The sequence below is a fragment of the Carya illinoinensis genome, chromosome 2 (genome assembly GCF_018687715.1).
Source record: "Carya illinoinensis cultivar Pawnee chromosome 2, C.illinoinensisPawnee_v1, whole genome shotgun sequence".
Taxonomy (NCBI): domain Eukaryota; kingdom Viridiplantae; phylum Streptophyta; class Magnoliopsida; order Fagales; family Juglandaceae; genus Carya; species Carya illinoinensis.
The window spans coordinates 29,740,362-29,766,720 of record NC_056753.1 but is presented as its reverse complement, the minus strand read 5'-3'; the positions used below and the strand labels follow the sequence as shown (position 1 = coordinate 29,766,720).

Genomic DNA, 26,359 nt, shown 5'->3' with positions numbered 1-26,359 from the left:
TATTTTGTGTTATACTGTTATTAATTTAGGGGATAAAGGAAAGGTCTTCTCTAAGGCCCAACCCAAGGTTTAAACCGGAGTCCTGACCATTCGAGCCCAATTTTTCTGTTTGGACATCCTCGATCACGATCACAGTTATCTTTTTTTTTTTTTTTTTCTAAAGCTGATTATCAAGGAGGTGAGAAATGGTAAACACCGACACTTCTGACAATTATCACCTGAAATGTTCACTATTCGTTTGAAGGCAAAGCAATGATAAATAGTGTCGAGACCATCAATTCATGAATTCAATATGGACGATTATTATTTTTTGGGGGGTGTTACAATTCGTTTTGAATTTTGAAAACACATTCTACCGACCTTTCATGGTTTCATGAACGAAATCCGACCATATGATGGTGGATCAAGTCTGTAACTTCAACAGCCTGATGAATTTCAAGGTCCATTGCATTTTTTTAAGTCTTTTTTATATAACAAATTGATGTGATTGAACTTATAAGATTTAAATTATACCATGTTATTTAGTTATTTATATAAAAATGTAATTATTTATATAAAAATGTAATGTATTGTGTGTAGGGATTATGAGTATTAAAATTCTTTTGTAAAATTCTCGTCTTAATCATAAGATTGAAATTAAAAAGTTAAAATTATTGATAAGATTTACGCGAATATCTTGTATACATCCGACTTACAAGTAGATCAATTTTCACTTGTTTATTTGACCGCACACATAAAATAAAAATAAAAAATATTTGTAATCATGAATTATAAGATTATTGCGTAATTGTTTTGAAAAAAATGAATAAAATATAATATTTATATAAAAAAATATTAATTTTTTTTAATAATAAATTTACTTTTTTTTTTTTTAAATCACTGTATACAATTCATAATTATCCGTAGAATTACTCGACAATAAAAACAAGAGAAACATACAAAACAGGAGAAACGTATAAAACATGCGGCGTGACTCTCTTTGCACGCCAATAGGCACCATTCAGCAACATTCCCTCGTAACCAAAGAGTGGTTTCGTCTTTCTATTTCCCACACTCAAAATATATGTTCATTGAATCGTATGGGGCTCTCTCGTCAAAGGATCAAAGCTTTTTAAGTCTCCACAGCCGAAGGAAGCCAACAATGGGTGCCCCGAAAAAGGTATGGGGTTGTACGGATATCTCTTCTATAGCAGTAAAGCCACTTTTACGGACTTTTATGGGTAAAAAATGGTGGCTAGTTGAGCTTGCGTTCACATTTGCTTCCGCCATCTTCCATCGCCAAAGCCACCTTTATGGGTCAAAAATGGTGGCTAGTTGACAACCTACATCAAGCTTGCGTTCACATTTGCTTCCGCCATCTTCCACCTCCTTTAACTCCTATAAATACATGTTTTTGCTTTTAAAAACCTATCCCATTTTGAAAAGAAAAATTTAGAGAAAGAGAGAGTTTTAGAGAGAAAAATAGTGAGGTTTCTCCTATATATTATCTTTCCTTTTATAATAAAGAGTGAGTTTTCTCATTTTATAAGAGAGGGTATTGTCAATTGTGTTCTCTTTATTCAAGAGAGAAATTCTTGTAATCCTTTTCCTATAAGTGAAATTCTTCTACAATTGGAGTTCCTTATTATTTCTTTTATTCTTTCTCATTTCTACTTCAGTTGTAATTGTATGCCCCGTACCACAAGCACCTAACAGTGGTATCAGAGCATCAGGTTTATAGCCGATTTTCGTGCTACAGTTAGATCCAGTTAGTGGAAAGGAGGCATCTTCAATAATGGCGACGAAGTACGAAATAAAGAAGTTCAATGGGAGTAATTTCTCATTGTGGAAAATGAGAATAAAAGCAATTTTGAGGAAAGATAATTGCTTGACGGCAATTGGAGATAGGCCCGATGAGATCACTGACGAAGGCAAGTGGAACGAGATGGATGACAATGCTATTGCTAATCTACACCTAGCACTAGCTAATGGAGTATTGTCAAGTGTGGCGGAGAAAAAGACAGCAAAAGAGATATGGGATACTCTAATAAAATTGAACGAGGTCAAATCACTACATAACAAAATTTTCTTGAGAAGAAAACTCTACACCATTCGGATGATGGAGTCAACTATGGTGACAGACCACATCAACACCCTTAACACTTTATTTTCACAGCTCATAGCAATGGGGCATAACATAGAGACGGGTGAACGTGCTGAAATTCTACTTCAAAGTCTACCTGATTCGTATGATCAACTCATCATCAACTTAACCAACAACATTGAAGTTCTAGTCTTCGATGATATTGCAGCTGCGGTTCTTGAAGAAGAAAGTTGGCACAAAAGCAAAGAAGATAGACCAGGAGGTTCACAGCAAGCCGAAGTTTTGGTAATGACGAGAGGAAGATCAACGGAACGTGGCCCCAGTGGGAGTCAAAATCAGAGTAGATCAAAATTCAGAAGTAAGAAGAATGTCAAGTGTCATCACTGTGGCAAGAAATGACACTACAAAAGGGAGTGTTGGCATCTCAAGAAGAACGAAGAAGCCAAAGGAAAAGGCCCTGAGTTGTCAAAAGCTCAGGGTTGTGTAGCAAGCACCTCAGATGATGGTGAAATTTTATACAGTGAGCCAACAACAGTTACTGAAGGTAGAAGAAGATTCGCTGATGTCTAGCTTATTGACTCAGGAGCAACATGGCATATGACTCCCCGGAGAGAATGGTTCCATCAATATGAACCTATCTCAGGAGGATCTGTGTTCATAGGAGACGATCATGCCTTGGAGATTGCTGGTATTGGTACCATCAAATTGAAGATGTGTGACGGTACAATTCGCACCATTCAGGAGGTACGACATGTGAAAGGCCTGAAGAAAAATCTATTGTCTTTAGGACAATTAGATAATAGTGGGTGTAAAACCCATATTTAAGATGAGATCATGAAAATAGTTAAAGACGCGCTTGTAATGATGAAAGTGGAAAAGATAGCTGCAAATTTGTACATGCTTAAAGGAGAAACACAACAAGAAGGAGAAGCATCCACTGCGTTGGCAAGTTCGGCAGAAGAATTAACAATGATGTGGCACCGTAAGCTTGGCCACATGTCGGAACGAGGTTTGAAGATTCTTACTGAACAAAAGCTTCTTCCAGGGCTAAAAAGGTTTCATTACCCTTTTGTGAGCATTGTGTTACTAGTAAGCAGCACAGATTGAAATTCAGTAGTTCCTCTGCTAGAAGTAAAGCTATCTTAGAACTAATCCATTCTGATGTTTGGCAAGCACCAGTTTTGTCCCTAGGAGGAGCAAAATACTTTGTGTCATTTATTGACGATTACTCCAGGAGATGTTGAGTGTATCCAATAAAAAATAAAGCAGATGTATTTCTAGTTTTTAAAATATTCAAAGCGCGGGTTGAGCTTGAATCTGAAAAGAAGATCAAGTGTTTAAGGACAGACAATGGAGGAGAATATACTGGTATTGAATTTGATAGCTTCTGTCAACAAGAAGGTATCGAAAGGCAGCTCACGGTGGCATACACTCCACAACAAAATAGAGTAGCAGAGCGGATGAACAGAACCTTGTTAGAACGAACAAGAGCGATGTTGAGAACTGCAGGAATGGCCAAGTCATTTTGGGCAGAAGCAGTCAAGACTGTCTGTCATGTGATCAATCGGTCACCATCAACCGCAATTGATCTGAAAACGCCGATGGAGATGTGGACTGATAAGCCAGCTGATTATTCTCACTTACATACATTTGGAAGTCCTGTTTATGTTATGTACAACGCCCAAGAAACATCAAAGCTAGATCTAAAATCTAGAAAATTTATTTTCTTAGGGTATGCTGATGGAGTCAAGGGGTATTGCCTGTGGGATCCCACTGTCCGCAAGGTGCTAATCAGCAGGGATGTTGTATTTGTAGAAGATAAGGTACAAGAAAAAGAAAATGATAGCGCTTCAAAAGAGAAACCAGAGACTACTACAGTTCAAGTTGAAGAAAGACAAGAATTAGAAGTTCCAGATTCTTTTGAAGCAATATCAGAGCACGAAGAACAAGAACAAGCTGAGTGTGCAATTCCACAAGTTCGACGGTCAACTCGGGAGAGAAGAAAACCAACTTGGCACTCAGAGTACATCATGGAGGGAAATGTCGCATACTGTCTACTAACAGAAGATGGAGAACCATCAAATTTCCATGAGGCTACAAATAGTCAAGAAGCTTCTCTATGGATGGTTGCAATGCAAGAAGAAATTGAAGCTCTCCATAAAAACAAAACATGGGATCTTATACCACTACCACAAGGAAAGAAGGCCATAGGAAACAAATGGGTTTACAAGATCAAACGAAATGACAATGATCAAGTGGAGCGGTATCGTGCTAGATTGGTGGTGAAAGGATTCACTCAGAAAGAAGGCATAGACTTCAACGAAATATTCTCTCCTGTTGTTCGACTCTCAACGGTTCGATCAGTCCTTGCGATGTGTGCTGCATTTAACTTGTACTTAGAACAACTGGACGTGAAAACTGCATTTCTTCATGGAGAAATCGAAGAAGAAATTTACATGCTCCAACTAGAAGGTTTTGAAGAAAAAGAAAAAGAGAACTTGGTTTGCAGGTTGAACAAATCTCTATACGGTCTCAAACAGGCGCCGAGATGTTAGTATAAGAGATTTGATTCCTTTATCATGAGCCTTGGATACAACAGACATAGTTCAGATCCTTGTGTTTACTACAAGAGATTTGGTGATGGTAATTTCATTATTCTGTTGTTGTATATTGACGACATATTGGTAGCAGGCCCCAACAAAGATCGTATTACAGACTTAAAGGCACAGTTGGCTAGGGAGTTTGAAATGAAGGATTTGGGACCAGCAAACAAGATTCTAGGGATGCAAATTTACCGAGACAGAAATAATAGGAAGATATGGCTTTCTCAGAAAAATTATTTGAAGAAAATCTTGCGACGCTTCAACATGCAAGATTATAAGCCAATTTCTACCCCTCTTCCTATTAATTTCAAGTTATCCTCAAGTATGAGTCCTAGCAATGAAGCAGAGAGGATGGAAATGTCTCGAGTACCGTATGCATCAGCAGTGGGTAGCTTAATGTTTGCTATGGTTTGTACAAGACCAGACATTGCACAATCAGTGGGAGTGGTTAGTTGATACATGGCGAATCCTGGTAAAGAGCATTGGAGTGCTGTAAAGAGGATCCTGAGATATGTCAAGGGTACCTCAAATGTCGCATTATGTTATGAAGGATCAGACTTTACTGTCAGAGGCTATGTTGATTCAGATTATGCAGGTGATCTTGACAAGAGTAAGTCCACCTCAGGTTATGTGTTTACTCTTGCTGGAGGAGCTGTGACGCCCCCAAATTCCGTTTGGGATCGGACGGACATTTGAAGCGTCGAGACATGCAACACAAGGTTACCTGCCCCCGTTCATGACATATAAGATGCAATAATCCTAACATGCATCTAACATTATGCAATATTCGCAGCGGATAATTTTTTTTCTTTAGCAATACTATGCACCAAACTGAAAATATCCCAATACTTAAAACATACTTCATACATAAAGATCCATTGAATAACTAAGATCACAGCACTATTCCAAAATAGTTATGATCCAAAAGTACTGGAGATGCAACTCCATCGTACAAGTAGTAATTTAACTACTATATTAACATTAATGACGCACCGTCGTTCAGTCGACTGTGTCTAGTTGGTCAGCTCCTGATCCTCCTTCAGGTCCTGTAATAAGATCTACCATTCGGGGGGAATGGTAGTTGGGACTACCACAGTGAGATTTGATTACAAATCTCAGCAAGTTAACAAAAAACTTCCATACAGACTAATGATGCATGTATGACAGTAAAAGCATAAATGCATAATCAAATTTATAAGTAATTAAAGCATAACTTAACGTACAATATAGCATAATTGACATAGCTTAAAATGAATCATAAACTGAACTTGACTTGACATAAACTTGATCTGAAACTTGACTTAGCATGAACTTGCTCTGAAACTTGAATTAACATGAAAAATACATACTCCACAGTTGTTGTGGCCCCATGTATTCTACGTGTAAATACATACTCCACAGTTGTTGTAGCCCCATGTATTCTACACAAACTTGACTTAACATTAAAAATACATACTCCACAGTTGTTGTGGCCCCATGTATTTTACACAAACTTGACTTAACATGAAAAATACATACTCCACAGTTATTGTGGCCCCATGTATTCTACGTGTAAATACATACTCCACAGTTGTTGTGGCCCCATGTATTCTACATAAACTGAATATACTCAAGATGAAACGTGACTGGAATATGAAAGGACTGAAGGCCTGACGTAACATAACGTGACTTGAACATAATTTGAAATACATAACCAACTTGAGATAGTAACATTTCGTAACATGGCATAACATATAACAAGCAACATATTTAGCATGACATATTTGTAATGTATAGTAATACATGACAGAATATATTGTGCAACAGATAAAAATTGATGACAGAATAAATTCTGTATAATAGACAATTACATGATAACTTGGCATAGCATGACATATATGATAACATACATACATACACTGTAATTCTTTTACTTAGCACACATACACAGTAGACTGCTAGTAAGTTAAAAGCTAACTTACCTCGATCTCCGCGTTTCTTATAAAACTTCAAGTGCGATCACGAGGAACTGTAATTAGTGATTCTAAAAGTTAGAACTAAATCACTAATAATTTGAAATATGGAAAATACTAACTTAAAGAGTAAAATTTTCATTTTACTCTCTACATGTGGGAAAATGACCGTTTTACCCATAACTTAAGGATTTTGCATACTAACTCCAAAAGTTTCTAAAATTTACATTCCTCATGTAAATCTTGTCCTAAACTTAAATATCAACTTAGAAAAATTTAAAACAAAACACAACTATGAAGAACACACTATGGTCGAAACATGCATAGGCCATTTCCCTTTATTTTTGTTGCAATTCCTTCCAACTTCAAAACTCATGCTTAAACCAAAATTTTGCAACAAACATCTTCCAATCCTAAGTTCAAAACCATACTTAAAACATCCATTTAAAAAAAACTAATAATCAACACCAAACTTTTTTGTAAAAAGATCCAAGCACTTGAATCACAAGTTTTGACCTTAAATCAAAACATCTCCAAGAATTTCAAAAATCAAATCTTACTTCTAACATATTCATAATATCATCCTAACATCAACCATGCTTTAAATCATCAAACTAAAGTCACCAAAATCACAAAATAACATTTGGAGTTTTTGGTTTTACACTTAGTCCAAAAACATAAACTTTTCCCTCAACTAGTTTTGATAAATCTCTTGATCTATGACTTATAAATATATGATCTTCAAACCAAACCATCATATGGTTTAAAAAGATGTCCTAAAACATATATAAGCTTCTAATTCAAGATCATATGGTTAGAAATTAACCAAAACATAAATTTAGCCAAGAATATCTACACTTTGACTTATTTGAATATCTCTTTGCATAAAATTTCATATCTTTGAAACTAACATCAAATATCTTCAAAATAATAATATAACATGTATATAAGATGTTTAGGATCCTCCAATAAAATTATCAAAGTCATTAGAATAGGTTTAGACTACCAAAGAGTTAAACTTTCTCAAAACAGAAACTGTTTTTCCTCTTCCAGTTTCTAAGTTTCTAAATCTAAGAACATCTTTCATCAAAACCTTTAATCATGCAAAAATCCTCAACCAATAGTCACATATACATGTTAACAATACTCCGTAAAAATTTCGGACCAATATCTATCCATTAGCTTGGTCAAAAACTCCAAACTATAACATATTCTCCAGTTTATCTCCCAGAATGACCTTTCTATAGTTTACACAATATTTGACTGACCAAATGATCTTCAAATGGGGCAAATAAGATATCCATGTAAACTAGACTCAAAAAGGAACAACTTATATGAAGGAGACTTTATGATAAAACACTTACAACAGCTTCGAAATGGGCATGCAAAAGATCTCCTAAAATCTGTCCGAGAGAGAGTGTTTGATAATCTTTTATTAGAAGGAGTTATTGAAGATAAGTTCATGGGTGATGGCTGGACACATTTATGGACGAGATAAGGGAGGTGATAAGGCTGGAGTTGAGAGTTAAGTGTGGTTTTCTCCTACCCAAAATATCTATAAAAGATTATCTCATAATATTCTATCCAATAATATCTACAAAAAATCAACTTAAGATATTTTTATCTAATAATATCTATAAAAATCAACTCAAAATATTTTTACCCAATAATATTCACGAAAATTACCTCAAGATATTTCTTTTTATCCAATAATATTTACAATTTTGAACAGACATTTTGTCCGAAAATATGAAAAAAAGTTATTGCGCCATAAGATTTTAAATAACCCTCCGAGTCTAATGGCACAAACCATAATACATTTTGACATTTCTAACTATCTCCAATAATCAAAAATACACTTCTAATACATAGTAAATAATAACACTAACTATGTAGTTAGACAAAAAAAAACTATACGATTAATGGATTCGTGAAAACTTATGGGTTTTTCACGAGATTCCTAAAGTTAATAGAAATTTCACAATTAAATTTCTAGCGGGCTGTTACAGGAGCTGTAAGCTGGGTTTCAAAATTGCAGTCTATCGTGGCTACTTCTACAACGGAGACAGAATATGTCGCAGCTACACAAGCTAGCAAAGAGGCAATATGGTTGCAAATGCTACTGGAAGAGCTCGGACACGTACAAGAGAAGGTTGATTTATTTTGTGATAGTCAGAGCGCTTTGCATTTGGCAAAGAATCCAGCATTTCATTCAAGGACAAAGCACATACGAGTTCAGTATCACTTCGTTCGTGAGAAGGTGGAAGAAGGAAGTGTGGATATACAAAAAATCCATACAAAAGACAACCTAGTAGATATATTAATAAAGCCAATTAATAATGACAAGTTTATCTGGTGTCGATCCTCCTTAGGCCTAGCAGATATGTAAGCGGCATGGAGATGGAAAGTGTAGAAAAGATAGAAGGATTACAAAAATGACTTTAAGTGGGAGATATGTAGCGGTAAAGCCACTTTTATGGACTTTTATGGGTCAAAAATGGTGGCTAGTTGACAACCTACATCAAGCTTGCGTTCACATTTGCTTCCGCCATCTTCCACCTCCTTTAACTCTTATAAATACATGTTTTTGCTTTTAAAAACCTATCCCATTTTGAAAAGAAAAATTTAGAGAAAGAGAGAGAGTTTTAGAGAGAAAAATAGTGAGGTTTCTCCTATATATTGTCTTTCCTTTTATAATAAAGAGTGAGTTTTCTCCTTTTATAAGAGAGGGTATTGTCAATTGTGCTCTCCTTATTCAAGAGAGAAATTCTTGTAATCCTTTTACTATAAGTGAAATTCTTCTACAATTGGAGTTCCTTATTATTTCTTTTATTCTTTCTCATTTCTACTTCAGTTGTAATTGTATGCCCCGTACCACAAGCGCCTAACATCTTCCCGTTTGTTTCTCGGCAAAATATTTCCCGCATAAATCTTTGTGAGGCTCTTTTTTATTTTTATTTATTTATATATATATTTTTTTCAGTTGGTAGTATCTCCGTAATCTCTTTGAAGCTTAATCAAGAAGAATATGTTTGTAATGTTATTATACGAGTTGCTTGAATGACGAATTGAGCTTGAGTTTTGATACGTATAACTATAGTCGCGTATTAATCAGTTTATGAATATTGATTTTTTTATATTCAAAATTTAAATTAGTATTATTTTTAATAAAATTTACTTTTTGATTAATTACGTTAAATTGGTATATATATTATTAGATACTTGTGTGTGTAACTAGATTTTCCAACTAATAAACACTTCGATCAGTTTTATTGGGTGATGGTAAGAAGAGCATAACTTGATACAGAGGTCACTTTGATGGACCACGCGTTGATTAGTTTCTTGGAATAGATTTAAACAATTAATTTCTTGTAATTTTGAACAAAAAAACGTTACTTTCAGAGTAAAGCGTGTTGTATTCTGGACTGAATTTTCAACAATTTCTTTCCTCTTTATTTAGGAAATCTATTCCTATCAGGAAGTCCTGGGATTCAATAGAGAAACCTAGGTGTAGTTGCATAGGATTTTTTTGTTCCTTTTTCATCTACTTTATTTTTATTGAACCTGTTTTGTTCTCTGTAGTTAACCAGCCCTGAATCGGTTAAATTAAACTCACCAAACTTTAGTTTTACCAAGATTCTTATTTTACTAGGCTCAAAACGTGCCCTTAACCTCTAGCTTCTAATAGGTACAAGATCCTAGAGAGGAAGTTGTTCAAGCATGGTACATGGATAACAGTGATGAAGATCAGAGACTCCCCCATCACCGGGAACCAAAGGAGTTTGTATCCCTAGATCAACTTACTGGTGAGCTTCTTTAAAGAACATGCTAGTTTAATTAGATATGTAAATGTTTGGATCTCTTACCTCATATGAGCCATGATGTCAACTTGTAGAACTTGGAGTACTCAGTTGGAAACTGGATGCTGATAACTATGAAACTGATGAGGAATTAAAGAAGATTCGTTAAGATCGGGGTTATTCCTACATGGTTTGTCAGTAAAAATTATTGATGTATTAGTTATGTTTGTAACACCGACATACACTTTTTAATTTCTTCTGCTAAACAGTCTTGCAAGACGAGATTGGGCTTGACTAACTTATAATTATTCTCGTGGCTTGTAACCCTAACTTGTGAAGTAAAAACAAGGAAATTCTCTCGATGGTATAAAACATGACAGATATATGAATCTGTCGGGGCTTATAACTCATGAACTATAGCTCAAATGACACCTCCTTTCTCTGTGTAGATAGGATGGAGGGTGAGCTCTTGAGTTCAAAACTTAGCAATTAAAAGATAATATGTTGGATATAGAAAGAGAACTTTATTCTTATTCATTCTTCCACTTACATGTTCAGTATCAGGTCTTGCTTATTAAAAGGAAGTAAATCATGCTTGTACCATAATCTTAATCAGATGAACCTTTCTTCAGGACTTCTGTGAAGTTTGCCCAGAAAAGCTGCCTAATTATGAAGAGAAGATCAAGAATTTTTTTGAGGAACACCTTCACACTGATGAGGAGATACGCTACTGTGTGGCAGGAAGTGGTGAAGTTAGATACACTTTTTATTTTATTGCCGTCACTTTTCCAAAAGGAAAATGATCAGGTTTTTAACTGCTTGATTTTGGTGAAGGTTATTTTGATGTCAGGGATCATAACGACAAGTGAATTCGTGTTTGGTTAAAGAAGGGGGGAATGATTGTTTTGCCTGCTGGAATTTATCACCGCTTTACTCTGGATGCAAACAACTACATCAAAGTATTGATGTCATACATGCACGCACACAAAAGCAGCTTGTCTACATGTTGACAGGAAAAAAAAAAAAAAAGAAGGATTAACTTTGAAAGATCTTCATTCCACAATACTTGTGATATGCACAATAGTTGCCAATATATCGATACATCTGTCAAGAGACATTTGCCTTGCATGACAAGGACTTATATGGAGAGGACTCATGTTATCATAATGAAACACATTACTTCTTATGTTTCCCTTAGTTATTGCTAATTACTATATGGTAATTCAAATTTGGTACATTAGTGTTGGTGGCGCAATTTGCTATTGATATAAACTATGCTGCTCTTAATCTAAGGAGCACATACACGACCGCATGATGAATATGTGCACATGCTAGGCATGTCTTAGACCTGTTCAATTACATTGATTTTACTTTGGAACCATGAGACGTTAGTTTCACATGCCTTGGAGACGTTGACGTGCTTAAGATGCCTTTCACCATGAGTGTGAACTTCCTTTCAAGAAGGCTCACCAGCTCTTAGTATCCTTTTATATCTTTACCTAAGAGATGTTTCTCCTAAGCTTATTTATTCAGGCAATGCGGCTGTTTGTTGGTGATCCAGTCTGGACTCCATTTAATCGTCCTCATGATCATCTGCCTGCAAGGTATATTTTTTGCCATATTCTCTCTATATCGGGCATCAGTTACTTGTCTATATTTTTTTCTTATTTTGATAGGGAATACTTGTCTATTTTGAAACCTAAAAGGGCATTTTAACTGGCTTCCTGGACTTTTATAGAGGTTTTTCTTTCTTGTAGGAAGGAGTATATTAAAGCTTTTGTGGAGAAAGAAATTGGCGATCATGCTGTTAACGCTGCAGCCTGAATTCTTTATTAACTTCTAAAATTGGACTTAAAAATGAAAATGTTGTAGCCTGCTGCCTACTACAGTTTCCTGTGCTTGTATGCTGCATCTCTCTCTCTTTGCTAGCCTGTTTCCTTACCATTCCCGTTTAGAACGCTTAGCTACAAGACATACTTTCTTCCAATTTTCTGTACATGGATACGCACTTCTAAATATGGAATAAGTTTTTTGTAACCTGGTTGTATTATAATGCATGCACGTCTCGGGTGGGCCCCCGCTTATTTCTGCTTCTATTGCACTTCCTGCTTATATAGAGACCCCTATGTATGGTCAGTTTGTTGAGCACTGCTGGCTTTAATCTTCTTGGTATATTGCTGGTGTAAATTTGATTGAAAGGAGGTTCAAACTGAGATGTATTATTGGTAAACAAATTGCAGAGATCTGACCTATCATGCTTTGCAAATCTCGAGCAGGATACTTTGCTCAAAAAGTTCTAATACGATGGCCATTGGCCCCCAAAAGAGAAATGGGGTCATAACTGGACAAAGTATTTGTAAATTTCAACAATCACTCATTTTCAAGTCCTGCCTACTTTTTTCAACTTTGGTTTTGTCTGGCATATTCGGGGCAGGTTCTACACCCTTCCTGAAGCCTCTTAAAATATTAATGCATGCACTGTATGGTCAAGTGGCCAGTAATGAGCATGGCACAGCCTCCAAAGTGATGCCCGGGCTACTTACGGTAGCCTTTGAAGTTTCACCTTTTGGTCCCATTTTTCTTGATAAAGTATGCACAAAGACATAAACACCACTTGTTGAATGGTTAGTGACTAATATAATAAGATACCATGAGCCAAATTTTTGTCCCTCGAAGGAATCATAGCTCTGGGCAGAAAAGATTAAGATCTCGATAATTTGTTTATGAATTTTGCTACATATAAATATAGTCGCGTATTAATATGTATATCAATACTGATTTATTTATATTTAAAATTTAAATTAATATTGTTTTTAATAAAATCTACTTTTTGACCAATCACACCATATTAATACACAATTGTACTTGCAACTATATTTTTCTTTTGTTTATATATAAAAATATTTTGACAATATAGGAATAAACGTAATATAATATATCTCACCCTATTAAAATTGTTATTATTAAACAGTGTAAATCAGAGTATTAATTGTAGTAGAATTTACATATGATGTCTATATCTGATAAATTATAGAAAATACTTAAATAAAAAATTATAAACAATAAGAAATATCTGTCATGTTTGGACGTGTACATGGTGGCACTCTTATTATTCAGCTCGCCTTATGAGAATATTCTGATATTAATATTTATGTTTTACTTTTTTTAACCACAAAATCTGAATCATGGTGAATTGAAATTAGCACGCTAACATCCAAATGGGTATGTGCAATTATTCCATTTCACATGTAATTAATCATCATGATCAAATCGTTAGATGTTACACTCACTGAGTAGTTATTCAAATTTTGGTTACATCCATCGAAGATAAACGTATGTTGTAAACTTCACATTCAAACAATGTTTGCTTTGTCCTCGATCTCCTTAATTGTGATTTCCCATCAAATAATTACGATCACCCGTTTCAAAGTCCGACCCAAGCTGGAATCTGAGACACGCCCGCAGGCTGCAGCAAACAAAAGTGAAAACCAATTCATTCACTTGTGCCATAGAAATTCAAGCGTCTTCTGGAAATCACTTCATTCCCCAGTTGCAGAATTGCTCTAGAACTATCTTTCTTTCTTTCTTTTTTTATTCGCCCGCTCTCTAACTTTCTTCTGTACAAACTTGCCAGATTTGAAGCCATACACTGTGGCAAATTGATTAGTAGTTTCTTTTTATTCGCCTGCTTTTTCAATACTTTAATAAAAATAAATGGATCAATTACCCCCACATTCCACAACCTTCCCTGTCTTGTACCTGGACTAAATAAATATTTAAGCTTGCCCAGTGGCTTTCCCAAATCAGAAAAGAATCAAAGAATTGAAGGAGAGAAAAAAATATCTCAATGCCATTTAGGGTTTCTTTGCACCGTCACCATCTCAACTAATCAATCATATTTCCCCAACAGTAAAATGAGAAATTAAAAGATCAAAAACAAGGAAAAAGAAAACCAGCACCAACCATTTATAACTTGAAGATATCATTTTTATATCTTCCTCTTAATTGCTTAGTTCTTCCAAATTTCAAGCTCCCCTCCCATTCTTGACCTCCACAGCCGCCTAAGCTCCTCTTACCAATGATCGGTCCTTTTCCAGGCTAGAGGTCGGCTGTATCAGAATATTTCTGTTTCTTGTTCATGTTAATGTCTGATTATTATTCTGGGGTCAACGCTTGTCTATAGTATTAAATTTTCTTACTTTTCTTGTTTTCTACTTTCATTCCCAGAACCCATTTGGAGAAACATTCTATTTTCAATCATAATAGCTTTTCATTGATATATGGTTGAAGTTTCAAGGGCATTGTTGTGGCTTAGGCCTGCATATATAGCCAAGAGACACCTTATCTGCTCATAGCCCTAATCGTATTCATAGTTCTGTGACCCACCCATATCACAACAGTTTTAATCTTCTTTTTGTGCACTTTTTCGCAAACATGAGTAATCCTCAAGGCCGAGTGCAGGAGAGGTTTCCAGTAGCAAGTTCGTCCTTTTCGGGCACGCGCGCGTTGTCATCTTTGAAGATCCCTCCTCCCCAACCAATGGAGGGACTCCAAGAAACAGGTCCTCCACCGTTCCTTACCAAAACCTATGACATCGTCGACGATCAGACCACTGACCATATTATTTCTTGGAGTGGAGGGAACAACAGTTTTGTTGTTTGGGATCCCCATGCCCTTTCCACGAGTCTTCTCCCCAGATGTTTCAAGCACAACAATTTCTCAAGCTTTGTCCGGCAGCTCAACACCTATGTAAGATTTTTTTCCTTTATTCTTTTGGCAAATGATTTATAAGCTAGACTTCCATCTGATCATTCCAAGAGTAATGACGAATTTTCTTTTTTTGAACAAATCTACAACTTGTTTCATGTACTTGAAACACTGGATCGAATCAATATATGCTATCTAGCTTTGTTAGCATTTTGTTTTGTGTTTTTTATGTTTTTGTTTTCGTATAGAAGTTATTGTTCTCTCCTTTACTATTTGTATAGTGATCAATTTGATCATGTGAATACATTTTTGTTCATTTAACGGATTGAAAAGGAAAGTGCAAAGATTAGAACATAAAATGTACGAAAGTACCATATTTAATACAAGATTCAGATGTTTCAGTACTCTTATTTTGTGTTGCTTTTTTAGGTGATAGAATTATAATATGGCTTTCAAATAGTCAATATTGTTGCACTAAGTCTCTAATTAAAGTATGTGATCGTGAAGAACGAATTTGATTAATGTTAGGGCTTTAGGAAGGTTGATCCAGATAGGTGGGAGTTTGCCAATGAAGGGTTTCTTAGAGGACGAAAGCATCTTCTAAAGAGTATTAGAAGGAGGAAAACGCCTCAACTTCAGGCTTCACAGCAGGCTCTGGACACTTGTATTGAAGTTGGACGGTTTGGATTAGAAGGAGAAGTTGATTGGTTGAGGCGTGACAAGCAGGTTCTAATGGCAGAACTGGTGAAGCTTAGACAGCAGCAACAGGATAATAGAACTTGCGTCCAAGCAATGGAGGATAGACTTAGAAAGACAGAACTGAAACAGCAACAGATGATGAGTTTCCTGGCAAGAGCAATGCAGAACCCCAACTTTATACAGCAACTAGTTCAGCAGAAGGACGCCCGGAAAGAGCTAGAGGAAGGGAAAACTAAGAAGAGAAGACGACCTCTTGATCAAGGGCCTATTAACCTCGAAGTTGACGAATTAGGCCAAGGTGGAGAAAACTTTGTTAAAGTTGAGCCTCAGGATCATGGTGACATGTCCGAGTATGGAGTTTCAGTGCTGGACAGATCACTTGTTATGAACGTGCAGGGACCATGTACCGGCCGAAGCCAATTAGAGAACCCAGAAGAAGAACATATAGAGGAAGGAGAGAAATATGAAAGGAGAGATAAGGACCTTGACGAGGGACACTTCTGGGAAACTTTGTTGAATGATGGTTGTATCGAAGACGAAATTGGTATAGCGGGTGTTGAAGAAGTGGATGTGTTGGCTGAGCAGCTTGGTTACCTGGTCTCTAGTTCTAATTAAATATTAGAGAAGAACCACCCCTTGTTTTGGTTTTCCACTTGTATTAATGCTCCATTAATTATGAGCTAGGACGTTGGACTCTCCTACACTATTTTGACTACCCAATTATCTGTTTGATTATTTGTTTTTGTTGTTGTTTCTTTATTTTCATGAGTTAATCCGGGTGATCTTCTTGATGTCAAAACCCGGCCATGCAAGGGACAAGCTGAAATACATGAACCATATGCATGCACGTATTACTCCAAGATCATCTACAAGATACAATTAATAATGTCACAGTCACAGCAACATTACATCCTGTGGCATGACTCACATTTTATCTCATCTAGTTGAAGGCGCCCTTAAATATCTTGGTGTGTTGTTACGTATTAATTAGGACTGCAGATTTCAATCGCCTCTCTTTTCCTGGATTTAATCTATAAAGTGATTGCTGGCAGTGATCTGGTATATATGTTGGAATAATTGCTATATCTCGATATGCATGCTGCATGCGCGCAGTGTTATTCTTGTTCTTAAAACATGAATTGTCCCCAAACTCTTTATAAACAGATTGTAATTACAAGATCTTATGCAAGGGATGGGAGTGAATATGTTCATATGCAGCTGTATTTATGGATGGTTATACACATAGCTCCAAGCCTCCAATTTTTCGAACCAAATTAAGGCGGAAAACATGCAGATTTCAGATCACACTGCTGCGCGCAATACTTTGTCTGGGCAGTGTTGTCGGTAATATTATATATATTTTTGCAAAAATTCATGATGTACACTTTTCTTCAGTATATATAATTTGGCATATAATGACCTGCAGTTTCCCAGCTAGCCAGATCAGTCTGTGGATTTTTCCTTATATATATGGCGGTCTCATTGACTCATCACCAATTTATAAAATGATTAAAATCTTAAATATCTGATTGGCATTCCAAGCACACGGAAGAAGACGTTGAGCTTTCAAGTATGGTGAAATGTAGTGTTTAATAAATAGTGATTTCATATAGTATCATATACCATATCGGATCGATATATCTTGAATTCGATCGGATTTAACTCTACATTAATTTTAATCTATTTAATTAAATATTTTAACCTATTTATTGAGAGGTTAGTTTGTCCACAGTTGAGTAAGAGTGTTAAAGATCACAAATAAAAATAATTAAATTTACATATTTTTATCAATTTAAAATTTTAAAATAAGTGATAATTTTAAGAGATGGTTATACATAAAATGCCATGATTACATGTCGGAAAACTCTAAAAAGGTCTATCCTCCCGGCCTGTTTGTTTACACTTGATTTTAGAGGTGAGGATCGATACAAAATCTGTGGCAACACAAGCCACTGTATTTAGATCGAGAGGCCATATGCAGGAAGCTGCTGCTTCTTCTTCTTTATGTGCCATTAAAGCCATGCATGCACTGAAAATCAACCACACATACATATACATTGGCTGGCATTTTAATGCAAATTAATCATCAGCGTCGTTTGTGAATTAGGAGGCCAGGGTTAGCATGGCACAGCCTGTAAACATGACTTGACGGTACTGCATATGATCGAACATAATGTGTGCCAGCTCTTAAAGATGTTTGGTAAATGGTAACCCTTTTCATCTTTTTATGGGCAAAAAGGCCAAAAAAAAGCTGGAATATTTGCCCCCGGCCCCTTTGGTCACAGGAATTTAATGGTGTAACCGCCGAAATTGAGTAACATCTCAAAGCATGCATGTTGCATTATGATCTGTTAAAGCGATAAGGTTGCACATGCTGTGCATGCGTATCTTAAAAAGGCTGTGCTGTCATTGATATTATTGCTCGAATAATTATAGCAAATGAGTTTTTCTTGTAGCAACTCAGATATCTCAGGAATACCGATCGAGCTAAAAGGCAAAAATTGATTTGAATGAATAAAAATTTAAATTTTAAGTTGTTTTAAAATAATATATTAGCAGTACAGAAGTACGTCTTTCATATCTGCTATTCCGTATAATTAAATAAAAATATTAAATTTAATTATATTAAAAAGAAAATTTTAGTTGTAAGTAATTATGCGTATCAATATACGCACCTATCGAACGTAATTGGTTAGAATATCAGACTTTAATAAAAATTATGTCAATTTAAATTTTAAATATGAAAGTAGTATTAGTATGCAGATCGGCACGTGAAATTCACCTGTACGTAGCAAAACTCATATTAAAATAAAGTGTTATGACGTTAAAAAAATTTCACAAAAATAATGTGTCTTCGTATAAAAAGATTTGATAAAAATAATTTTATAATCTAATGTGTCACATCAAATTATGCCATCTCTTTCTTACTACTGTCATTTCTCTTTCTTGAAACTTGTGCACGCTGCATTCTCTTAGCATCGGCTAGTAGGTTTGGTTTTGATTAAAAAAAAAGTTCTGCTACTTACAATTACTTTCGCGTATTCTTTGTACACTTCAGTGATGCGATTAGTCAAATCAGTTATTTTATATTAAAAAAATAAAAACTCTATATGCAGTCACTTTTATGTACTCCTTGCGCACATCACTAATGTGATTGGTTACGTCATTTACTTAATATAAGATAATTATTTTGATCAATCAAATCAGTGAGATGAGCAAGAAATACACAAAAGTAACTATATATAACATAACTATTAAAAGAAGTGATGTAGCCAATCAGTACATTAATGGAATGTACAAGAAGTATACAAAAGTGACTGCACATAGAATTTTTGTTAAAAAAACTACAATTCATCTCATTTCATCTCATTTAATTATTAAAATTTTTATACAAAATATAATAAAAATTTTAATTTTTTTAAATATCAAAATAATAATAATATTAAAAAATAATATTATAATAATATTTTTTTTAATTTTCATCTCAATTCATATCATTTGAACTTACTGTCCAGCGATCCATTGCAATGGTTGCATAAATTCAGCGACAAACTAGAGACTTGGCAGCGGCAGATCGATGAGTCGTTCATATCTTGATAATAATTTATGAGTAATGATACATATACAATACTCTTCATAATACTCTTCAAAACACGTGAAGTAAAATGAGGATATTTTTATAGATTGGTGTTACTTTTATATAGTATTTTACTATAATATCTCTCATTTTAAAACAAGATTGTGAAATATTTTATTGTAAAAAATATTTCACATATTATTAATATGTTATGAAAAATATTGTGTATTTATTTTTTTATTTTTTATAATTTAATGCGACAAATGAGCTGCTTGCATTTCAAACGTCCCATTGGGCTTAGAAAGCATGTCACGACGAGTGGAAAGCATCTGATATATCCTCTAATTATATATATATATATATATATATATATATATATATATATTTATATAAAATTAGAATATTATCAATTTATCATGCACCCTTCACTATTCTGGATAGTATTTATAAGTTCTTCCTTTTTCTTACTATGCTTTCTAGCTAATAGATAGTGAAAAGTATTAGTTTTTTGTAATTTAATAGTGTAATGCATCAATTTTACTATTTTGGAATACATGATGAATTTATCTTAAAATGTAAAAGAAGTGACTGGTTTATATAGAAATCTTATACAATAAGGTTTATATATTGACGCGATGTAACGTCATTTTTATTATAAAATAAATTCAACATATTATATTAATCTAATTCAGCATGTAAAATCTTTTTTTATAAGATTTATGCGCATGCCTGATACTTTCTCAAAATGCAATTGAAATTTACAAGTATTGGGCGTTGCTACAAATTTAGAAAACTTTCTGAACACATAAAAGTGACACAATGTCGTCATAATGAGACTAGGCATTCTCAACCTCAAAGTACTGTCTTTAGCCACAGACATCTAGCCTAACTTCCCTATCTTCATCCTCAGACTCTTCTCTTCTGTCCTTGCAATGCTATCGGTTTGGGTTTGAGTGTTTAGAATTATTAAGATAGGTTGAAAATAGTAATAAAAAAGTATAAAAAAAATAGTAATAAAATATTAAATAGTAATAAAAAATAAATAAATAATAATAGAATATATTAAGAAATATTAATATATTTTCCACACCTAAATATGAATAATAGTGGAGTGTTAGAGATCATACCAAAAAGGCTTTCCAATCCACATGATTCAACTACAAACTCCACACTAGAAGGCTGATCTGTATGAAAACATAATTTGAGACTTTATTAGCAGTACTCCAAGTTCTTCTATAATTATTTATTTCAAAAACTAATATTTAGAGCATTTGGCATGCATCTCTTGTATATTTTAGTTTTTAATTTTTTAAATGTTACAAAAAAATACGCACACAGATACATTAACACTAAAATTTACTTATTCAATCATTTATAAAAAATAAAATATACTAACAGTAAGTTTGAGTGGTATATTCAATAACATTTTTCTTGATAATATTTATCATGTATGTTAGGAGATTGTTCTCCCGAGCCCAATACCCAGGACCCGAATCGACCAAGCCATCCGTTGACCCAATTGAAGGGTTATTGACTGGGATAATCGAATGCGGGGCCTCGGGGTAGGGGTCAATCCACTATCTAAGGAGCGTGGGAAATCTACCCTGGCGAAGAGAAGAGAAACACGTCATCTCGATAGGACTGAATCTTAAGACGAAGCAGAGCATCACGCTACATTAAATGCGCCAATCAAAAGATTACGCCGCATTTAATACATTTCTCAGAGGGGCACATCACATTAAATAGGTATGGCAGAAGGGATTTTGAGAGGACATCCCTTCCTCCAGCTGCAGGGCATAGTTGCCTGACTTTCGAAACCAAGTATAAAAAGAAAACCCCAAGTATCAAAAGGAGGTTATAATCTTGACTCTCTGAATTCTCTCTACTCTCCTGCACACTTTCTAAATGTGACGCCCCCCAATTCCATTTGGGATCGAACGGAAATTTGAAGCGTCGAGACATGCAACACAAGGTTACCTGCCCCCGTTCATGACATATAAGATGCAATGTTCCTAACATGCATCTAATAATATACAATATTCGCAGCGGATAATTTTTTTTTTTTTTTTAGCAATACTATGCACCAAATTGAAAATATCCCAAATGCTTAAAACATACTCCATACATAAAAACCTAATGAACAACTAAAATCACAACACTAGTCCAAAATAGTTATGATCCAAAAGTACTGGAGATGCAACTCCATCGTACAAGTAGTAATTTAACTACTATATTAACATTAACGACGCACCGTCGTTCAATCGACTGTGTCTAGTTGGTCAGCTCCTGATCCTCCTTCAGGTCCTGTAACAAGATCTACCATTCGAGGGGAATGGTAGTTGGGACTACCACAGTGAGATTTGATTTCAAATCTCAGCAAGTTAACAAAAAACTTCCAAAAGTTTCCAAAATTTACATTCCTCATGTAAATTTTGTCCTAAACTTAAATATCAATTCAGAAAAATTTAAAACAAAACACAACTATGAAGAACACACTATGGTCGAAACATCCATAGGCCATTTCCCATTATTTTAGTTGCAATTCCTTCCAACTTCAAAACTCATGCTTAAACCAAAATTTTACAACAAACATCTTCCAATCCTAAGTTCAAAACCATACTTAAAACATCCATTTAGAAAAAGCTAATAATCAACACCAAACTTTTTTGTAAAAAGATCCAAGCACTTGAATCACAAGTTTTGACCTTAAATCAAAACATCTCCAAGAATTTCAAAAATCAAATCTTACTTCTAACATATTCATAATATCATCCTAACATCAACCATGCTTTAAATTATCAAACTAAAGTCACCAAAATCACAAAATAACATTTGGAGTTTTTGGTTTTACACTTAGTCCAAAAACAGGAACTTTTTCCTCAACTAGTTTTGATAAATCTCTTGATATATGACTTATAAATATATGATCTTCAAACCAAACCATTACATGGTTTAAAAAGATGTCCTAAAACATATACAAGCTTCTAATTCAAGATCACATGGTTAGAAATTAACCAAAACATAAATTTAGCCAAGAATATCCACACTTTGGCTTATCTGAATATCTCTTTGCATAAAATTTCATATCTTTGAAACTAACATCAAATATCTTCAAAATAATAATATAACATGTATATAAGATGTTTAGGATCCTCCAATAAAATTATCAAAGTCATTAGAATAGGTTTAGACCACCAAAGAGTTAAACTTTCTCAAAACAGAAACTGTTTTTCCTCTTCCAGTTTCTAAGTTTCTAAATTTAAGAACATCTTTCATCAAAACCTTTAATCATGCAAAAATCCTCAACCAATAGTCACATATACATGTTAACAATACTCCATAAAAATTTCGGACCAATATCTATCCATTAGCTTGGTCAAAAACTCCAAACTATAACATATTCTCCAGTTTATCTCCCAGAATGACCTTTTTATAGTTTACACAATATTTGACTGACCAAATGATCTTCAAATGGGGAAAATAAGATATCCATGTAAACTAGATTAAAAAAGGAACAACTTATATGAAGGAGACTTTATGATAAAACACTTACAACAGCTTCGAAATGGGCGTGCAAAAGATCTCCTAAAATCTGTCCGAGAGAGAGTGTTTGATAATCTTTTATTAGAAGGAGTAATTGAAGATAAGTTCATGGGTGCTGGCTGGACACATTTATGGACGAGATAAGGGAGGTGATAAGGCTGGAGTTGAGAGTTGAGTGTGGTTTTCTCCTACCCAAAATATCTATAAAAGATTATCTCATAATATTCTATCCAATAATATCTACAAAAATCAACTTAAGATATTTTTATCTAATAATATCTATAAAAATCAACTCAAAATATTTTTACCCAATAATATTCACGAAAATTACCTCAAGATATTTCTTTTTATCCAATAATATCTACAGTTTTGAACAGACGTTTTGTCCGAAAATATGAAAAAATGTTATTGCGCCATAAGACTTTATATAACCCTCCGAGTCTAATGGCACAAATCGTAATACATTTTGACACTTCTAACTATCTCAAATAATCAAAATACACTTCTGATACCATAGTAAATAATAACACTAACTATGTAGTTAGACAAAAACCTATACGATTAATGGATTCGTGAAAACTTATGGGTTTTTCACGAGATTCCTAAAGTTAATAGAAATTTCACAATTGAATTTCTAGCGGGCTGTTACACTAAAAGCATTAATGACTTTGACATTGAAGGCTCCCCCGGCTACCACAAGGGCCACCTTCTCTCGATCTTTTCTTTGTGTTCGTAGGCCTCAAGACTGAAGATCCAAACTGTTGAGATATTGACCTAAAGGCATACGAAACACGACGTTAATAATATTAATTAATTTAATATAAAATTGATAGTTCACCGGATATCATTAAAAAATTATTTTATAAAAATAAAATAATTGGATGACTACCTAAAAATAAAAATAATAAAAATATAAAAGAATGTGATGATTGACCATGCACCTCCTAGACTTTGTGGGAATCCCCAGAAGCATCACATTAAACAACTGAAATTGGCCTGGTTATGTTTGGAACATAAATTCAACACTACTAGCTATTCTACAATTTATCTACGATTTATTATTAAGAAATTAATTTTTTTTTTTTACTTTGATTTAAATTGATTGTCCTAGCAACAGTCTAACGTACAAGAAAAAAATAATTATTTAATACTTAATTGTAAACCTATCTTCATATAGTTGTTATTATATCATTTGCCAATTCAATTGATTAAACTAATTATTGATGAGATTTATTATATTTTTAAATTTTTTATAGAAAATTTAAACTCGTATTAATCTATTTCATATATTTAAACATATAATTCAATTTATTTACATTCAAATTCATAAAATACTATCATTCAAATATCAATTCAAATCATTTCAACATTTAGGGTTGCAATCCAATCGAGCCGAGCCAAGTCGGTCTTTGGCTTAGCTCGACTTAAAATACTCGAGCTTGAGTTTAATATTTTTATTTATTTTTTGTTTGAGTTCGATTCAATAAGCTAAACTCTCAATTTGAACTCAAACTTGGCATGAATTGTTTATTATTATTATTATTATTATTTTAATAAGATTTAATAATTAAAAAATTATATAAATAAAAATAAAAAATCTAATATTGAATTTGTACAACTAATAAATATAACTCTATTGAATTATAAGATTTTAAAAATTTATAAATAATTAATATCTAACTATTTGATATTTATCCATAATAACAATATATTATATCCCTACATAAATTATTAATACATACACATAATATGATCAAATATATTTATTTCATATATAATTCTCACATCCTAGTATATGAAATTATTAAATCTTATCAACTAATTATTATACAAATTATAAAATCTAATTATGAAGTATATTAAATATATAAACATGAGTAATTAGGTTACATATATTTATTTAATTATAAAAGCGCTATGCTTATATTATTCAACAATTCTAGGGACAACCAGCGTGCATTCCCACCGCGGCACCTACTGAAGTATGCCATGTCAACCAATATTATTAATAAATAAATAAATAAACAAACAAACAAAATTTGAAAAACGAGAGAAATTGAAATCTTCTTTCTCACGCCAAAACTTCCGTTGTCCTTGCGAAAGCCTGTGAAAATTCTTGTCTTCGGTCGTCCTCATGGGTGAAGGATTTAGTGGGTTGCCGTCACCGTCTCTTCACCATCTTCGGTCGCCATTGTCGATCTTTAAAGCATTCCGGTTATATGTTGTTCCGCTCCATGTCCAGGTCCTCACATTGTTTACAGTCTGCAACGACCTCCTCTTTTTCTTTCTTGTCCCTCAACGAACCAACCCTCAATCCTCCATTTTTCCCTCCTGAAAACACTCAAGGTTTACTCATTTTCTCTCCATATCTCCTCCTGGTTTTTCGCCTTCACAGGTTTTTATCCTTGCACATTGCTGCTTTATGTTTAACACAGAACAATCAAGCATTAACTAGCCCTCTGTTTTATTTCTTGGCCAACCCTTTCCTCACTAAAAAACTATCTAGCCAGCAACCCAGGCATGCATGCCCACTGCATCTCCAACCTTTATGGCAAACTCCTTCACGTCTAACCATAGCACCCTGTAGGCATCAACGTTGCCCTTCAACACTATGGCTCCAGCCCATCACCTTCAAGTTGTAGAACCCGTATCCTCCATTTCGAAAACTAGCCACTGTCCCTCTATGCCAACAACCACCCATCACCCTTAAGCCACTTGCATAAGGAAATCTACACTCTATTTTTAAGCACCGAAATAGAGGATTTAGTTCTATCGGGAGCACCTTTGCTATCCATACTCAGCCATAACCACCGTGTAAGAGAGATCAACCAAGAACAAACTGTTCATGCCTAGATCAGTTCGACGTTTCCTTAGCCCAAATCAGTTTGGGTAGGGTGGTTCTCTTGGGTTTCAAATCTACCTCATTTTTTTTTTTTTTTGGGAATTAAAATACAAAACAAAATGGTTTTGGAATGTGCCACGTAGTACACGATGCCGCGGCGGGGACGCAGGTCGGTTGTCTATAGACTGTTTCTATATTATTAGTTAATATATGTATATATACATATGTATATGTATATTTATCTATATATAAATGAGTTTTAATTAAGTCAAATTAACAAGTTGATTCGAGCATAAACGAGCAGGACTTAATGAGCCTTAGCCGAGTTTTTTCGGGTATGTGCCATTTACTAATTGAGTGAATATCTGTTTTCACAAGCGAACTTCTTTTTTTACTAATCGAGTTATCAATTCGAATTTAATCGATAAATCCAAGCAAACTATCGAACTGACTGATTAATTTACAACCCGATCAACATTTAAATGCAATCTCAATAATGGAATCTTAGTGGTGACTTACCCCTGGTTAATTACCCTTTGTTTAGTTTTTTTAA

The 26,359-nt window shown here is 34.2% G+C and overlaps 1 protein-coding gene and 1 long non-coding RNA gene across 2 annotated transcripts; both read left to right on the top strand.

Moving 5' to 3' along the window:
- The first annotated feature begins 10,247 nt into the window (after window positions 1-10,247).
- On the top strand, window positions 10,248-12,508 carry LOC122295123. Its single transcript, XR_006237862.1, has 3 exons — window positions 10,248-10,444; window positions 11,071-12,042; window positions 12,196-12,508. It is a non-coding gene; the product is annotated as an uncharacterized LOC122295123 (long non-coding RNA).
- Window positions 12,509-14,277: 1,769 nt separating this feature from the next.
- LOC122300766 (heat stress transcription factor A-6b-like) lies at window positions 14,278-16,579 on the top strand. The gene is made up of 2 exons (XM_043111643.1): window positions 14,278-15,187; window positions 15,674-16,579. The coding sequence occupies exons 1-2, from the start codon at window positions 14,873-14,875 to the stop codon at window positions 16,457-16,459; spliced, it is 1,101 nt and encodes a 366-aa protein (XP_042967577.1). The 5' UTR covers window positions 14,278-14,872; the 3' UTR covers window positions 16,460-16,579.
- Window positions 16,580-26,359: the final 9,780 nt, after the last annotated feature.

Coding starts and splice junctions, on each gene's coding strand:
- LOC122300766 (XM_043111643.1), top strand. CDS start 14,873: ATGAGTAATCCTCAAGGCCGAGTGCAGGAGAGGTTTCCAGTAGCAAGT. Junction 15,188..15,673: donor TCCGGCAGCTCAACACCTAT/GTAAGATTTTTT, acceptor GATTAATGTTAG/GGCTTTAGGAAGGTTGATCC.